This window comes from Dromiciops gliroides, chromosome 2 (assembly GCF_019393635.1).
Source record: "Dromiciops gliroides isolate mDroGli1 chromosome 2, mDroGli1.pri, whole genome shotgun sequence".
In the NCBI taxonomy this organism is placed as follows: Eukaryota; Metazoa; Chordata; class Mammalia; order Microbiotheria; family Microbiotheriidae; genus Dromiciops; species Dromiciops gliroides.
Window position 1 is genome coordinate 149,382,804 of NC_057862.1, and position 12,574 is coordinate 149,395,377.

The 12,574-nt window shown below is 35.7% G+C and overlaps 2 protein-coding genes across 8 annotated transcripts in view; one reads left to right on the top strand and one right to left on the bottom strand.

The window, feature by feature from the left end:
* Nucleotides 1-12,574, bottom strand: part of DENND4A (DENN domain containing 4A) — a 135,882-nt gene that overhangs the window by 71,884 nt on the left and 51,424 nt on the right. For all 7 annotated transcript variants that reach the window (XM_043982246.1, XM_043982251.1, XM_043982250.1 and 4 more), the window contains one exon: nt 614-683. In XM_043982246.1, the coding sequence (XP_043838181.1) occupies nt 614-683 (70 nt within the window). The remainder of the gene's footprint in view (nt 1-613; nt 684-12,574) is intronic.
* Nucleotides 1,215-1,433, top strand: LOC122740273 (cytochrome b-c1 complex subunit 10-like). The gene has a single exon (XM_043982252.1). It carries the CDS (start codon nt 1,215-1,217, stop codon nt 1,377-1,379), a length of 165 nt encoding a protein of 54 aa, XP_043838187.1. The 3' UTR covers nt 1,380-1,433.

Below are 12,574 nucleotides of genomic sequence, written 5' to 3' on the forward strand. Positions count from 1 at the left end.
TTAGTGAGACTATATATGACTTGAAAAGAATATGGGTCAGTCATACGAGAATGAAAAACAAGGTATTAAAAAAAGTACAAGAAAGTATCACAGTGTGTTGAGGATTTATGGAAAAGACAAAGAAAAGAATTGGATATGATGACAAGATGTAATGTGCATTGGTAGAGGGAGCATAAGACACCCTGATATAATCATGAAGCCACTAAAGTACTGAGTACATTTGTCCTTTGGAAAAATACCATACTCATTAGGATAAGACTTCTAAATCTCTGGGGAATTAAAATATTATCTTACAAAAGTAAAAGCACATATTTAAGTCAAAGTTTTTATGCCACATGAACATCAACCACTATTATTATAGATATATAAATTAGCTTTCCAGTTAATTCTGATATGAGACTTTAAAAAATTTAATGTGGGAAAAAGTCTACTGAATAAGCTACTATGTGGACAAATAAAAACTACAAAGAAATTCAACATTTAACAGGTAGGAGACTCACACCAATTTAAATCAGACTTAGGAAAAACATTCCTCTTATAGATTAATATTCCACTAACTACCCAATTAATTCTATAACATGAAATGCCATCTAAAAACTTGTAAGACACTTACCAGCTTTGTAGGATATAGTATTAGTCTTTGCCACAGACTTCTTATAACATAAATACACTGCTGATCCCCACTAGAAAAAAAAAAAACCAAACCTTTGTAACTTAATAAAATAGAATTATTTAAGGAAAATCTTATCATAATTTCCTAAGCAACTCATTACTTAAGATGCAGCAATGGATTTCTTTTTTGTTCTTCCATTTTACTTGGTCATCTTGGTAGTATTTTGTTAAATTCATGATAGACTTTTTTTTTTGCAGGGTAGTGAGGGTTAAATGACTTGCCCAGGGTCACACAGCTAGTGAGTGTTAAGTGTCTGAGGTCACATTTGAACTCAGGTCCTCCCGAATCCAGGGCTGGTACTTTATCCACTGCGCCACCTAGTTGCCCCCATAACAAAAAAACTTTTAAAAAAAGAAAATGAGGAAGAGAAAAAAAAATCTCCAAAACCAATCAAAAAGTCTAATATGCCTTTAAAAAAGAAATACAATTGGGTGGCGCCTGCCCGGTGCGTCCTGTGGCTGAGGACCGGGGTGACCCTGAGGCAGACCAGTTGATAGGCTAACTTGCGGGCAGAGCCGGCCCTGAGGCGAGCAGGGCAACAATGCTGAACAAGGGGCCACGCTTCAAGGAGCTGGTCAAATACTGGCTTCCCACTGCAGGTACATGGGGTACTGTTGGTGCTGTGGGGCTGATTTGGGCCACTGACTGGCGTCTGATTCTGGATTGGGTACCATACATCAATGGCAAATTTAAGAAGGACAATTAAGCTATCTTTTCAATCTTATGGTCTAGGGATGGAGGACTTTTTGGGGACTGCTCTTCTCGGGGAATCCTGATCGGACACAAATGTGAAATGCTCAGAGTGGACTTCAAAGACCTTGATGTCTTTCATTGAGCAACTTTGATGTATATTTGTATCGGGATAATTAAACCTCCCTCTGAAACATGAAAAAAAAAAAGAAAAAAAGAAATACAATTTACCAGTACAACCCCCCCCCAAAACTATGCACAAGACAATAAGGTAAATGAAAACAATAACCACTACAAAAATTTTTAAATGAATGTCATTAAATTACTAAGAACAAACTTGGTCTCAAAGAAGAGATAAGAAAACAAATGTTTCTCCAATTTCTTTGCAAAGGACCAAAGAGGTGTAAATCTTTGAGTGTGGACTCCTGCATATATTGTCAGGTTTTTTCAAAATTTTAAAATTTTTACAGTATAGATTTTATTGATTTTTCTCTTTTTCTTTTTATAATTATTTTTTGTTTTTATAAGGAATGGCTCTCTGGAAAGGGTAGAGAGAGGAATATAGAGGAAATTTTAAGCAATATAGAAACAAAAGACAAAAAATTTATTTTAAAAATTAAAATAACATTTTTCTCTGTCAATATTACCTTTTAAAAAAAACAGTCATTTTACTGTTCTGATTTAGAAGAATCATAATGCTTTAAAACAAAACTAGACCACAATAAGTTTTTATTATAAGTTAAAACTGTAGGTAGGAAAACTGGTTGAATAAGACAAAATTCTTAGAGTTACTTTTAATAAATAATCATAAGAAATTAATTATACTAATAAGCTAGATATTTGATTATTTAATGATCCTTAAAATAAAATTCAAAGCATTAATTTTAGTAAACAGTCAACACACATAAGCAATTTTCTTTTATCTATATTTATTGAAGGATTCTAGTGAGGATAAATTAAAGTAGATCATCCAAAATTTATTCTCAATTAATTTTGTAACATATTATTTATCCATATATATCTCAATACTTCACCAGATTTGCTATTGTGGGTACTTACTCCATTTATAGATTATAATCCTTTCTAAGTCTTAGTAGAATGTATGTCATGTAGCCAAAAAAAAAAAAAGCTTCATCACCTCATAGCCAACACTGGTTATTATTTTCTCCAAATTTAGCTAAGCTGGAAGATAGCTGCTTGAACAAAAGCAGACAGCCTAACTCCTACACACCTACTCTAGCAAAAACTTTAAAACAATGCCATTCTAAAAAATGATCAAGAAATACAAGGAAAAACTACAATCACTTCATCCATTGATCTGGAAGCCCACTAGAAGGTAAAAGGAAAAGAGACCTGCCAGAAAAACCAGTGCCAGAACAGTTACACAAGGCAGAAACCTCTTAATGTAAGCAAAGAAGGGACAATTCTATGGTATACAAATCTCCGTATTCATTTGGAAGCTGCAAGAATAGGGGGTGCCCATGACAAAAATTTCTTTGTGGTAAGAAACCTACTGTGTGGACCTTGAAAGAAACAAAGCAGTAGATCCAAGGAGAACCAAAACCTAGCAGTGTTCTTAGCATAGACACATCACAGGAAGTAGAGGTCAAAACTGGGACTTAGGCGACCAAGGATGAGATCAAACAAAGCTAACCTCATCCCCTCCACCCGCCCCCGAAAAAGGAGCTGGGGACAGAGTCTGAACATGACACAAAGTTATACTAAGAATTAAAGTTGGATATGAGCAAACAGAAGACACTATTATCTAGAAGTATTAAAGATCTAGAGATATCCAAAATTTAGCCCAGAAAAGAATAACCACACCAACTGCAAGCAAAGCCTTAAAGGAAAAAATGGTATTTCCATAAAGACTAACTTCCTGAAAATTAGAGCATATCAAACAGGAATTAATAACTCCATGATGCAATATAGAAAATTAGAACAAAACCTTTTTTAAATGAAAAAGTTGGAAGAAAATATAAGACATTTATTAAAAACAAAGAACTTGAAAACAGATCAAGAAAAGATAATTTAAAAATCATTGTACTTCCTGGAAACCATGATTAAAAATATGTCTGGGTGGGGGCAGCTAGGTGGCGCAGTGGATAAAACACTGGCCCTGGATTCAGGAGTACCTGGGTTCAAATCCAGCCTCAGACACTTGACACTTACTAGTTGTGTGACCCTGGGCAAGTCACTTAACCCCCATGGCCCCACAAAAAAAATGTCTGGGAACAATACTTCAAGAAATCATAACTGAAAACTAACCAAATTTATTGTTAGAGGGCAAACAAACAGAAAGAATCCATAGAACATCTCTTGAAAGAAACTCCAAAAGGAAAAGCTCCAGGAATGTCTTAGTAGTGGTGGTTAGGAAGAATTATTGGTTTTTAATTTTTATTTTCTAAGATTTAAAAAAATTCAGTTCCAAATTTTCTCCCTCCCTCCTATTCTAATGCCCTATCCTTTAATCTCTCCCTTTTGGCTTCTTTCTTGCTGCCTACAAATAAGACTATATCTCTTACATCCTTAAAAAAAAAAACCTCACTTGACCCAGACATTTCCACTAGCATCTCTCCTTGGAAAAGCCCTCTATACTTGGTGCCTTCCCTTCCTCTCCTCTCACTCTATTCTAAATCCTCTGCAGCTCAGCCTCCTCATTCATCTCAAACTGTTCTCTCCAAAGTTACCCCAAATCTTGTACCTTTTCTCGATCCTAATCCTCTTTGACCTCTCTGTAACATTTGATATGTAGATCATCATCTTCTTCATAGACTCCCCAGATTTCTGTGATACAGGCTCTCCCCTGGTTCTCCTCCTACATGTCTGGTTACTCCCCTCTGCTGGATCTTCATCCAGGTCATTCTCACTAACTGGGGGTATCCTCTAAGGTTCTGTACTGGGCCCTCTTCTCTTACCTGTCTACTTCCTCAATTGGTGATCTCCTTAGCTTCCATGGGTTCAATTATTACTTTCTGTGAAAATGATACAAAATCTATATATCTAGCTGTAGTCTCTCCTGAGCTAAAGTCATATATTACTGACTTCTGGATATCTCTAACTAGGTGTCCTCTAAGCATCAATGAGTGAAATAAAATTCCTCTTTTCCCTCAAACTCTTTCTCCTTCTGTGACTGCTGAAGGTAGCACCATATCCTACTCACACAGGCTCATACCCTTAGTGTCATCCTTGATTCCTCACTTAAATTCACCCAACATGTCCATTCTGTTGTCAAATCTTGTCATTTTGACTTTTACAGTAGCTCTCTTATATGTCCCCTTGTACAATTTACATAAGCACCAGAGAACCTCATCTCTTCTTGGCTAGACTTTTTTTTGTAGTGGCAGTGGGGAAGAATTGTTGTTTTTTCATTTTAATTTTTTAATATTTAAAAAAATTTCAGTGCCAAATTTTCTCCCTCCCTCCTGTCCTCATGCCCTTCTCAAGAAGGCAAGCAATTTAATATCTGTTATACATGTGAAGTCATGTAAAACATTTCCATATTGCAAAACAAGAGAAATAAAGTTTAAAAAAATGACGTTTTAATCTGTACTCAGAGGTTCATCAGTTATTCATCAAGAGGCCTTTGGAATTGTCATGGATCACTGTATTGATCAGAATAGCTAAGTCTTTCACAGTTACTCATCATTAAAATATTGCTATCACTGTGTACGGTGTTCTGGTTCTGTTTGCTTTGCATCAGCTTATATAAGATTTCCCAAGTTTTCTGAAACCACTCCTCCTGTCATTTCTTATATCACGATGATATTCCATTACAATCATATACTACAATTTGTTCAGCCATTCCCCAAATGATGGACATCCCCTCAATTTCAAATTCTTTGCCACCATAAAAAAGCTGCTATAAACATTTTTGTATCTGCCCAAACTATTGTGAATCTCCTAATTGATCTTCCTACCTCAACTGTCTTCCTACTTGTGCACACAGCTTCTAAAATGATTTTCCTAAAGAACAGATCTAACTGCGTCACTCCTCTACTCAATAAATTCCAGTGGCTCCCTCAAGGATCAAATAGAAAATTCTTCATTTATCTTTAAAACCTCTTTACAATGAAGTCCTTTCCTACCTTTCTTTACTTCCCACACTCTATAATCCAGTTACACTGGTTTCCTTGCTGTTCCTCACATACAATACCAGATTTCCTTCCTCAGTGCCTTCTTAAGAGTTGTTTCTCATGCCTGGAATGTTCAAATTCCTTATGTACAACTCTTACTTTCTTTAGCATTCTTCAAGATTTAGCTCAGATGCCATTGCCTGCAAGAGGCCTTTTCTCATCTCATTCCACTACTAGAGGTAATAAAGGGGCACAGTGGATAGAGCACTGGGCTTAGAGTCATAAAGACCTGAGTTCAAATCTGGTCTCAAACACTTAGTTGTTATGTGACCCTGGGTAAGTCATTTGACCTCTGACTCAGTTTCTTATGGTTCATCCGTAAACTGAGGATATTAAAAGCATTTACTTCTAAGAAAAATTGTGAGGACAATATGAAACAATATTTGGAAAGCATTTTACAAATCTTAAAATACTATGCAAATGCTAGCAACCTTTACTTTTCTTATTGTTAGATTTATTATTAGAATCTTCACTCTGAGATTACCTTTCATCTACACATTATATATCTTGTATGTACAATTATTTGCATGTTGTCTTTCTCATTAGAATGTGAGTTCCATTAATCCATTTTTGGTGGAGTTGTGAACCAATCCAACCATTCTGGAGAGCAATTTGGAATTATGCCCTAGGGCTATGGGGCTGTGCATACCCTTTGACCTAGCAATACCACTGCTGAGTCTCTATTCCAAAGAGATCATAGAAAAGGGAAAAGGACCCACATGTACAGAAATATTTATAGTAGCACTCTTTGTGGTGGCAAAGTATTGGAAATCGAGGGGATGCCCATCAACTGGGGAATGGTTGAACAAGTTGTGGTATATGAATGTAATGGAATACTACTGTGCCATAAGAAACAATGAAGAGGCAGATTTCAGAAAAAACTGGAAAGATTTAAGTGGACTGATGCTGAGTGAAGTGAGCAGAGCCAGGAGAACATTGTATACAGTAACAGCAGCATTGTGTGATGATCAGCTGTGATAAACTTAGCTCTTCTCAGCAATACAATGATCCAAGAGAATTCCAAAGGACTCGTGATGAAAAATGTTCTCCACATCCAGAAAAAAGAACTGTGGAATCTGAATGCAGATTGAACCATATTATTTTTACTTTTTTTTCCTTTTTCTAGGTTTTTCCCTTTTGCTCTCATTCTTCTTTCAAAACATGACTAATGCGGAAATATTTTTAATATGATTGTACATACACAACCTATATCAGATTTCTTTCTGTCTTGGGGAGGGAGGGAGAAAAATTTGGAACTCAAAATGTTATAAAAACAAATGTTGAAAACTATCTTTACATGGAACTTGAAAAAATAAAATACTATTAAGATTGGAAAAATAAAGAATGTGAGTTCCTAGAAGGTGGGACTATGTTTTTGCCTTTCATCACAGTCCTAGAATTTAGCATAGTGCCTGAAACATGGTAAATGTGCTCATACTTGTTTAATGACTTACTGATGAAGACCTAACAATCTAAATAAGGGAGGAAAAACAAGTGTTCTTTCAGAACTTTGTCGTCAAAGGATACTAAGTTAAATAAGACAAATCTACCTGGAGGAGGAGTAGTTCTGTTCTGCTGGTTTTAAGATGGAAAAGAAAAGGGAAAGTAGAAGGAAGACACTAATGTGAAAAGGATAAAGAAGGTGATAGAACTAGTATGCAAACATATAACAAAGTTTGGAGGAAGGGTCATCTGACCCAGACAAAGGAGGGAGTGCGTGTGTGTGTGCCTGAGCACACATGCATGCGCGCGTGTACACACACACACACACACACACACACACACACACACTTTGGTGGAGAAATACATGAAACTCAACAGGGAAAGTTATGGGGATAGAGGTGAAGTTAAAAGGGAAGATAAAACCAGGACATAATAATCACAAGCAAAACAAACTTCAGCTTTGGAGGGTAAATCCTGAAGAGAAGATTAAAAGGTTTTTTAAAAAAGGTATGAATTGGGGGGCAGCTAGGTGGTCCAGTGGATAAAGCACTGGCCCTGGACTCAGGAGGACCTGAGTTCAAATCCAAACTCAGACACTTGACACTTACTAGCTGTGTGACCCTGGGCAAGTCACTTAACCCTCATTGCCCTGGGGGAAAAAAAGGTTGTGAGAGAAAACAGATAAAGACAAAACTTCAGATTAATGAATTGTCAAAAAAAAAATGTGTTTCAGTCCGTTTTCAGATACCATCAGTTCTTTCTCTGTAGATGGACTGCAATTTTCATAAGTTATTCAGAGTTATATTGGATCGTTGTCTTGCTGAAGATAACCACGTGCTTCCCAGAAGATCATCTTACATTAATTCTGTTATTTTGTATACAGTACATTTCTCTCTGCTTCAGTTCACGTGGGTCTCTCCAGGTTTTTCTGGTAGCATACTGTTCATCATAATTTTTATATAGTACTTTGAACTTGACAGAGAATTTTCTTCACAATAGCCCAGCAGGGTAGGTACCATATGTTTTGACATTGTAGTCAATCATCATAACTATTTCCCTCCATCCTATTCCCTTCCAATGATATTTACTCTGTTGTCTATCTTATTTTGCTCTAATCCTCCTCAAAAGTGTTTTGCTACTGACTGCCCCCTCCCCCTCTACCCTCCCTTCATTCACCCTTCCCTCCTTATCCTCTTCCCCTCCTACTTTCCTGTAGGGTTAAATAGATCACTCTTCCCAATTGGGTGTGTGTGTTATTCCCTCCTTGAGCCCACTCTGATGAGCCTACCATCATTTTTAACTGAAATTTTTCTAAAATAATACCATAGTCAGAAATGCAAGGCAACGAATGTGTGAGGCTGAAAGGTAATGGTAAAAAAAACATTGCCAGTGATGAACTATGTGTAAGAAGTGGTGACCGATTATCCAGGAAATGCATGATTAGAAAAGGCAGTAGGTCAGTCATAAAGGGAGGGCAAGAAATAGTTAGTCTTTCTTTTACTAGAATCTCTGAAATCTCTGAAATTAAAAGATCTAGATAAAGTACTCTAGAACAATGGAAGGACATGGACAAGTATGGCACTGGATGAAAAGCAGAATGGGTTGTAAGATGTACCATTACTCATGATTTAATATAATTTAATTCTAACATTATCTAGTTACATTTTTTCTTTTTTTTTTTAATTCCTATCAAGAAAAGAAAATTAAGAGGCAGCTAGGTGGCACAGTGGATAGAAAACTGGACCTGGAGTCAGGAGGACCTGATTTTAAATCTGGTCTCAGGCACTTGACAGTTACTAGCTGTGTGACCTTGGGAAAGTCACTTAACTTCAATTGCCTCACAAAAAAAAAAAAGAAAATGAAAATGAAATGAAAAGAAGAATTCATTTCTGCTTTTCAACTTGGGATATCTGCCAGTCTCTAAAACATGTCCCTCAAATGAAATTGCACCAAAATAACAAAACCAAAAACATTTCTCTTCTTATAACATCACAGCCCATTTAAAAAAAAATAAGATGTTTAGACATTGAGACATAATAGCCCCCCAAACCCCAAAGTTTTCATTTTTATTTTAAGCTTGTTTAATGTTTACCACTTATTTTAAACTCACAATTCAACAAGCATTTATTAAGTATGTAATATATGTCAGTCATTGTCATTGATTCTGGAGATACAAAGACAGAAACTAAATAGACCTTCCCCTTAAGAAGTTTGCATTCTACTAGGGAGAAATAAGGGGCAGCTAGATGGCTCAATGGATAGAGTACTGGGCCTGGCGTCAGGAAGACCTGAATTCAAATCTGATATCAGACACTAAATAGCTGTGTGACCCTTAACCTTTGTTTGCCTTAATCCACTGGAAAAGGGAATGGCAAACTGCTCCAGTATCCTTGCCAAGAAAATACCATGAACAGTACTGGAATGCTACAGTTCACAGGGTCATAAAGAGACAGCTATGATTAAACAACAAGAGAGAAATAAACACAAGGTCATAGGAACATAGATTTAGAGCTAGAAGGGACCTTAGAGGTCATTAGATACAACCCCTTCATTTACATAGAGGAAACTAAGACACAGAGAAATTGAATGAATAGCACAAGGTAACACAGGCAGTGACTGACAAGGCTGGGATTAGAATTCAAGTCCTTGGACTCCATAATGAGTGTTATTTCAACTATATCACATTGGCTCTAGAGGGCACCAGAATAAGTAACAGAGGTTATGTTTGAACAGAGGTCTTCCTGTCTAAATTTATTGCCATAGTTACTATATTGTATACATAGACAAGTAAAAATAAAATATCTATGAAGTAATTGCTGGGGTGCTGGTGGTGGTCAGGAAAAGCCTTAGCCAGAAGGCAGCACATGAGCTGAACCTTGAAGCTATGGGATGAAGAGACAGAATGTTCTGGGCAGAGGTAACCCTGGACAATGAGGTGGGAAATAGGCTGTAGTGTCCAGAGAATGGACAGTTTGGCTGCAACACAGAATACAAGAATAGGGAATAATATGAAAGCAGACTGAAGGGTAGTCTAGGGCCAAATTATGGAGGGCTTTAAATACCCAACTAAGGATCTTGTATTTTATTCTCAAAGCAATAGGGAGTCACTGTAGCACCTTGGGCAAAAGTGACACAATCAGACTATGCTTCAGGATCATCATTTTGCTGAGAATGGAGTAGGGAAAAGAAGGATTGGATGTATGGAAAACAATCAGGAGACTACTGAAATAGTCCAGGCAAGAAGTAGTGAAGGCCTGAATTGGCAGCAAGCTTTCTAAAAAACTGATATTTTTTGTTTTATAGCAACATTTCTGAACATAGCACTCCCTATCTCATACCCAGGGAACTATCTCTTAAAACAAAGATTTAAAGAAAAAAATGGCAGTTTGGGAATACTGACCAACACAATAATTGAGTCCGGCAGTGTTTGCAATCTTCTTCAGGGAAAGCTTTGCTGTTATAATCACAATAAAAGCAACTAACTTTTATTGATACTGGCTAATCTTCCAGTAAATGGTTTGGATAAGAAGAAAAGGAAAATATACCAGTCATTTCTTCACATTCACATTCATATCCCCAATGCTCCCTAATTCCCTTAAATTGAATGGCATATATATAGGACAAGTGCGGAACAAAACAGAATTTCCTGGAACCCCACAAAGTGTAAACTCAATAAAATGAGTCTACCCAAACTACTTTTTTGGCTCTGTTGTGAGGTAGGAAATCAGCCACTGTAAATAAATTCTATCCAGTTATGCCAAAGAACTAAAATAAACTAAACTCTCCTCAAAGTCAGTGGTAGCAAAAGCTGCTCAAAGGCATAACTATTTGACAACTGTTTGCTGCTTGGAAATGACCATCTCTCTCTAAAACAGGGCAGTTTCTAGTTTATACTAAAGCTTAACACCAGATTGGAGGGAAACAAATGAAAGTCAAAAGATGTACATACTGGGAGTTCTTTATAATATTCTTTATCACCTTTCTCACTAAATGGGTGAAGGAGTGCTGAGCAAGGACAATAATGGATCAGAATAATAACAAAGAATTAGTTTTAAAAAGTGAGTATTTAACAATGGACATTTAGGGCATAGAATAGGGTCTTCCTTGGAACAATCCACTTGATTAAAAAAAAAATCTCAACAGACTGAAATTCAAACAAAATTAGTTGATAACTTCTACTTTTTTGCTATGTGAACCCTTTCTGCCAAAAGTGGATTTATTGCTTCAAGAAAACAAAGAACACATATGCTCATTTCATAGGATGGGTATTTCAATATTCTAAGCAAATCTAGAATATTTTTGATAAATTGCTGAACCCTAACTAGGGAATATAGTGAGAGAAATGTAGTCTACCGAAATAGTTCTTATCAACAAAAAACCCAATTTACTTCAAATCTTGAGTCAAGACAGCCACAAATTGGATGTAAACTTAAAATAAAAAAATACACATTTTACATGAGGTTACACATTCTGAATATACATAATTGACAATCTGTCAGTTATACTAGACACAACAAATTGTTGTGCTAGACCAACATATTTTTGGTGGAGGTTGAATTACTGTTGCTACTACATATATTTTTAAAACTGCATATTGATTGCAACTGGTCAGACCACAATAAATACCATTATCTCCTTCCTTATTAAGATTTCAAGATTTATCAAATCAGGACAATATGCATACAGAATAACAGAATAGAGTATTCTAGAAATGGAGTGTATTAATGGCAGCTGATTTTTAAAAATCATCTGAATAAACAGTCATTTGCCTATAGAGAACAATTTTCAAATTTGTAACTTTTTAGGCCATATATTGGATGGCTATCCATTTTAGGTAATTCTTTCTTAAAATAACTAATACTGGTGATAATAATTTTGCAAACATTTTATAAAGATGAGAAAGCAGGCATATGGGTCAATAATTGTTGATATCTTCTTGATCACAACTTTTTGCTATTTAATATTTGGTATTATTTGCAATTAATTCATTATCTTAGTATTTTGCCCTAATATATTGACAAAGGTTCTGAACTCTTTAAAGACCTTTCATTTCTATGACTACATGACAAAATATGTGAGTTACAAATCTTCTAAATCAGTCATTTTGCTAAGTTTTAAAAACATGTTTAGGCCCACAAAATTTGCTTTGGGTTCTCACTACTTTTATCAATGCTTTCTTTCATCTATCTTCTCTGAGTTATGGATAATTCTTATTACTGCCACCCATATCGTTAGGTAAAGAGAAGACAAATATCTGATTGTGGCTAATATACTGAGTAACAATATCCCACAAAAAACCCCACCAATTTTACCACCACTACCCTTTTTTAAAGTAACAAAGGTGAGATTTTAAACATTCTCTTAGATTTTGAACAGGTGTTAATTTGTATATCAGTATTGTTAGATAGTTTATGTAGTTTAGCCATATGAAGAAAGAAATTTTAAAATTATTTTAGAAAAGTTCCTTCTTAGACCACACTCAATTACTTCCCTAAAATAAAATACCCAACCTTCAAGAAGCATTTTATAAACATAGCACATAAATATTCATTTGAAAGCAATGGCTAAGTATATCAGCAAAATAGAAAGATAATTTTTTCAGGATCTCAAAAGATTAATGTTACTATCAATA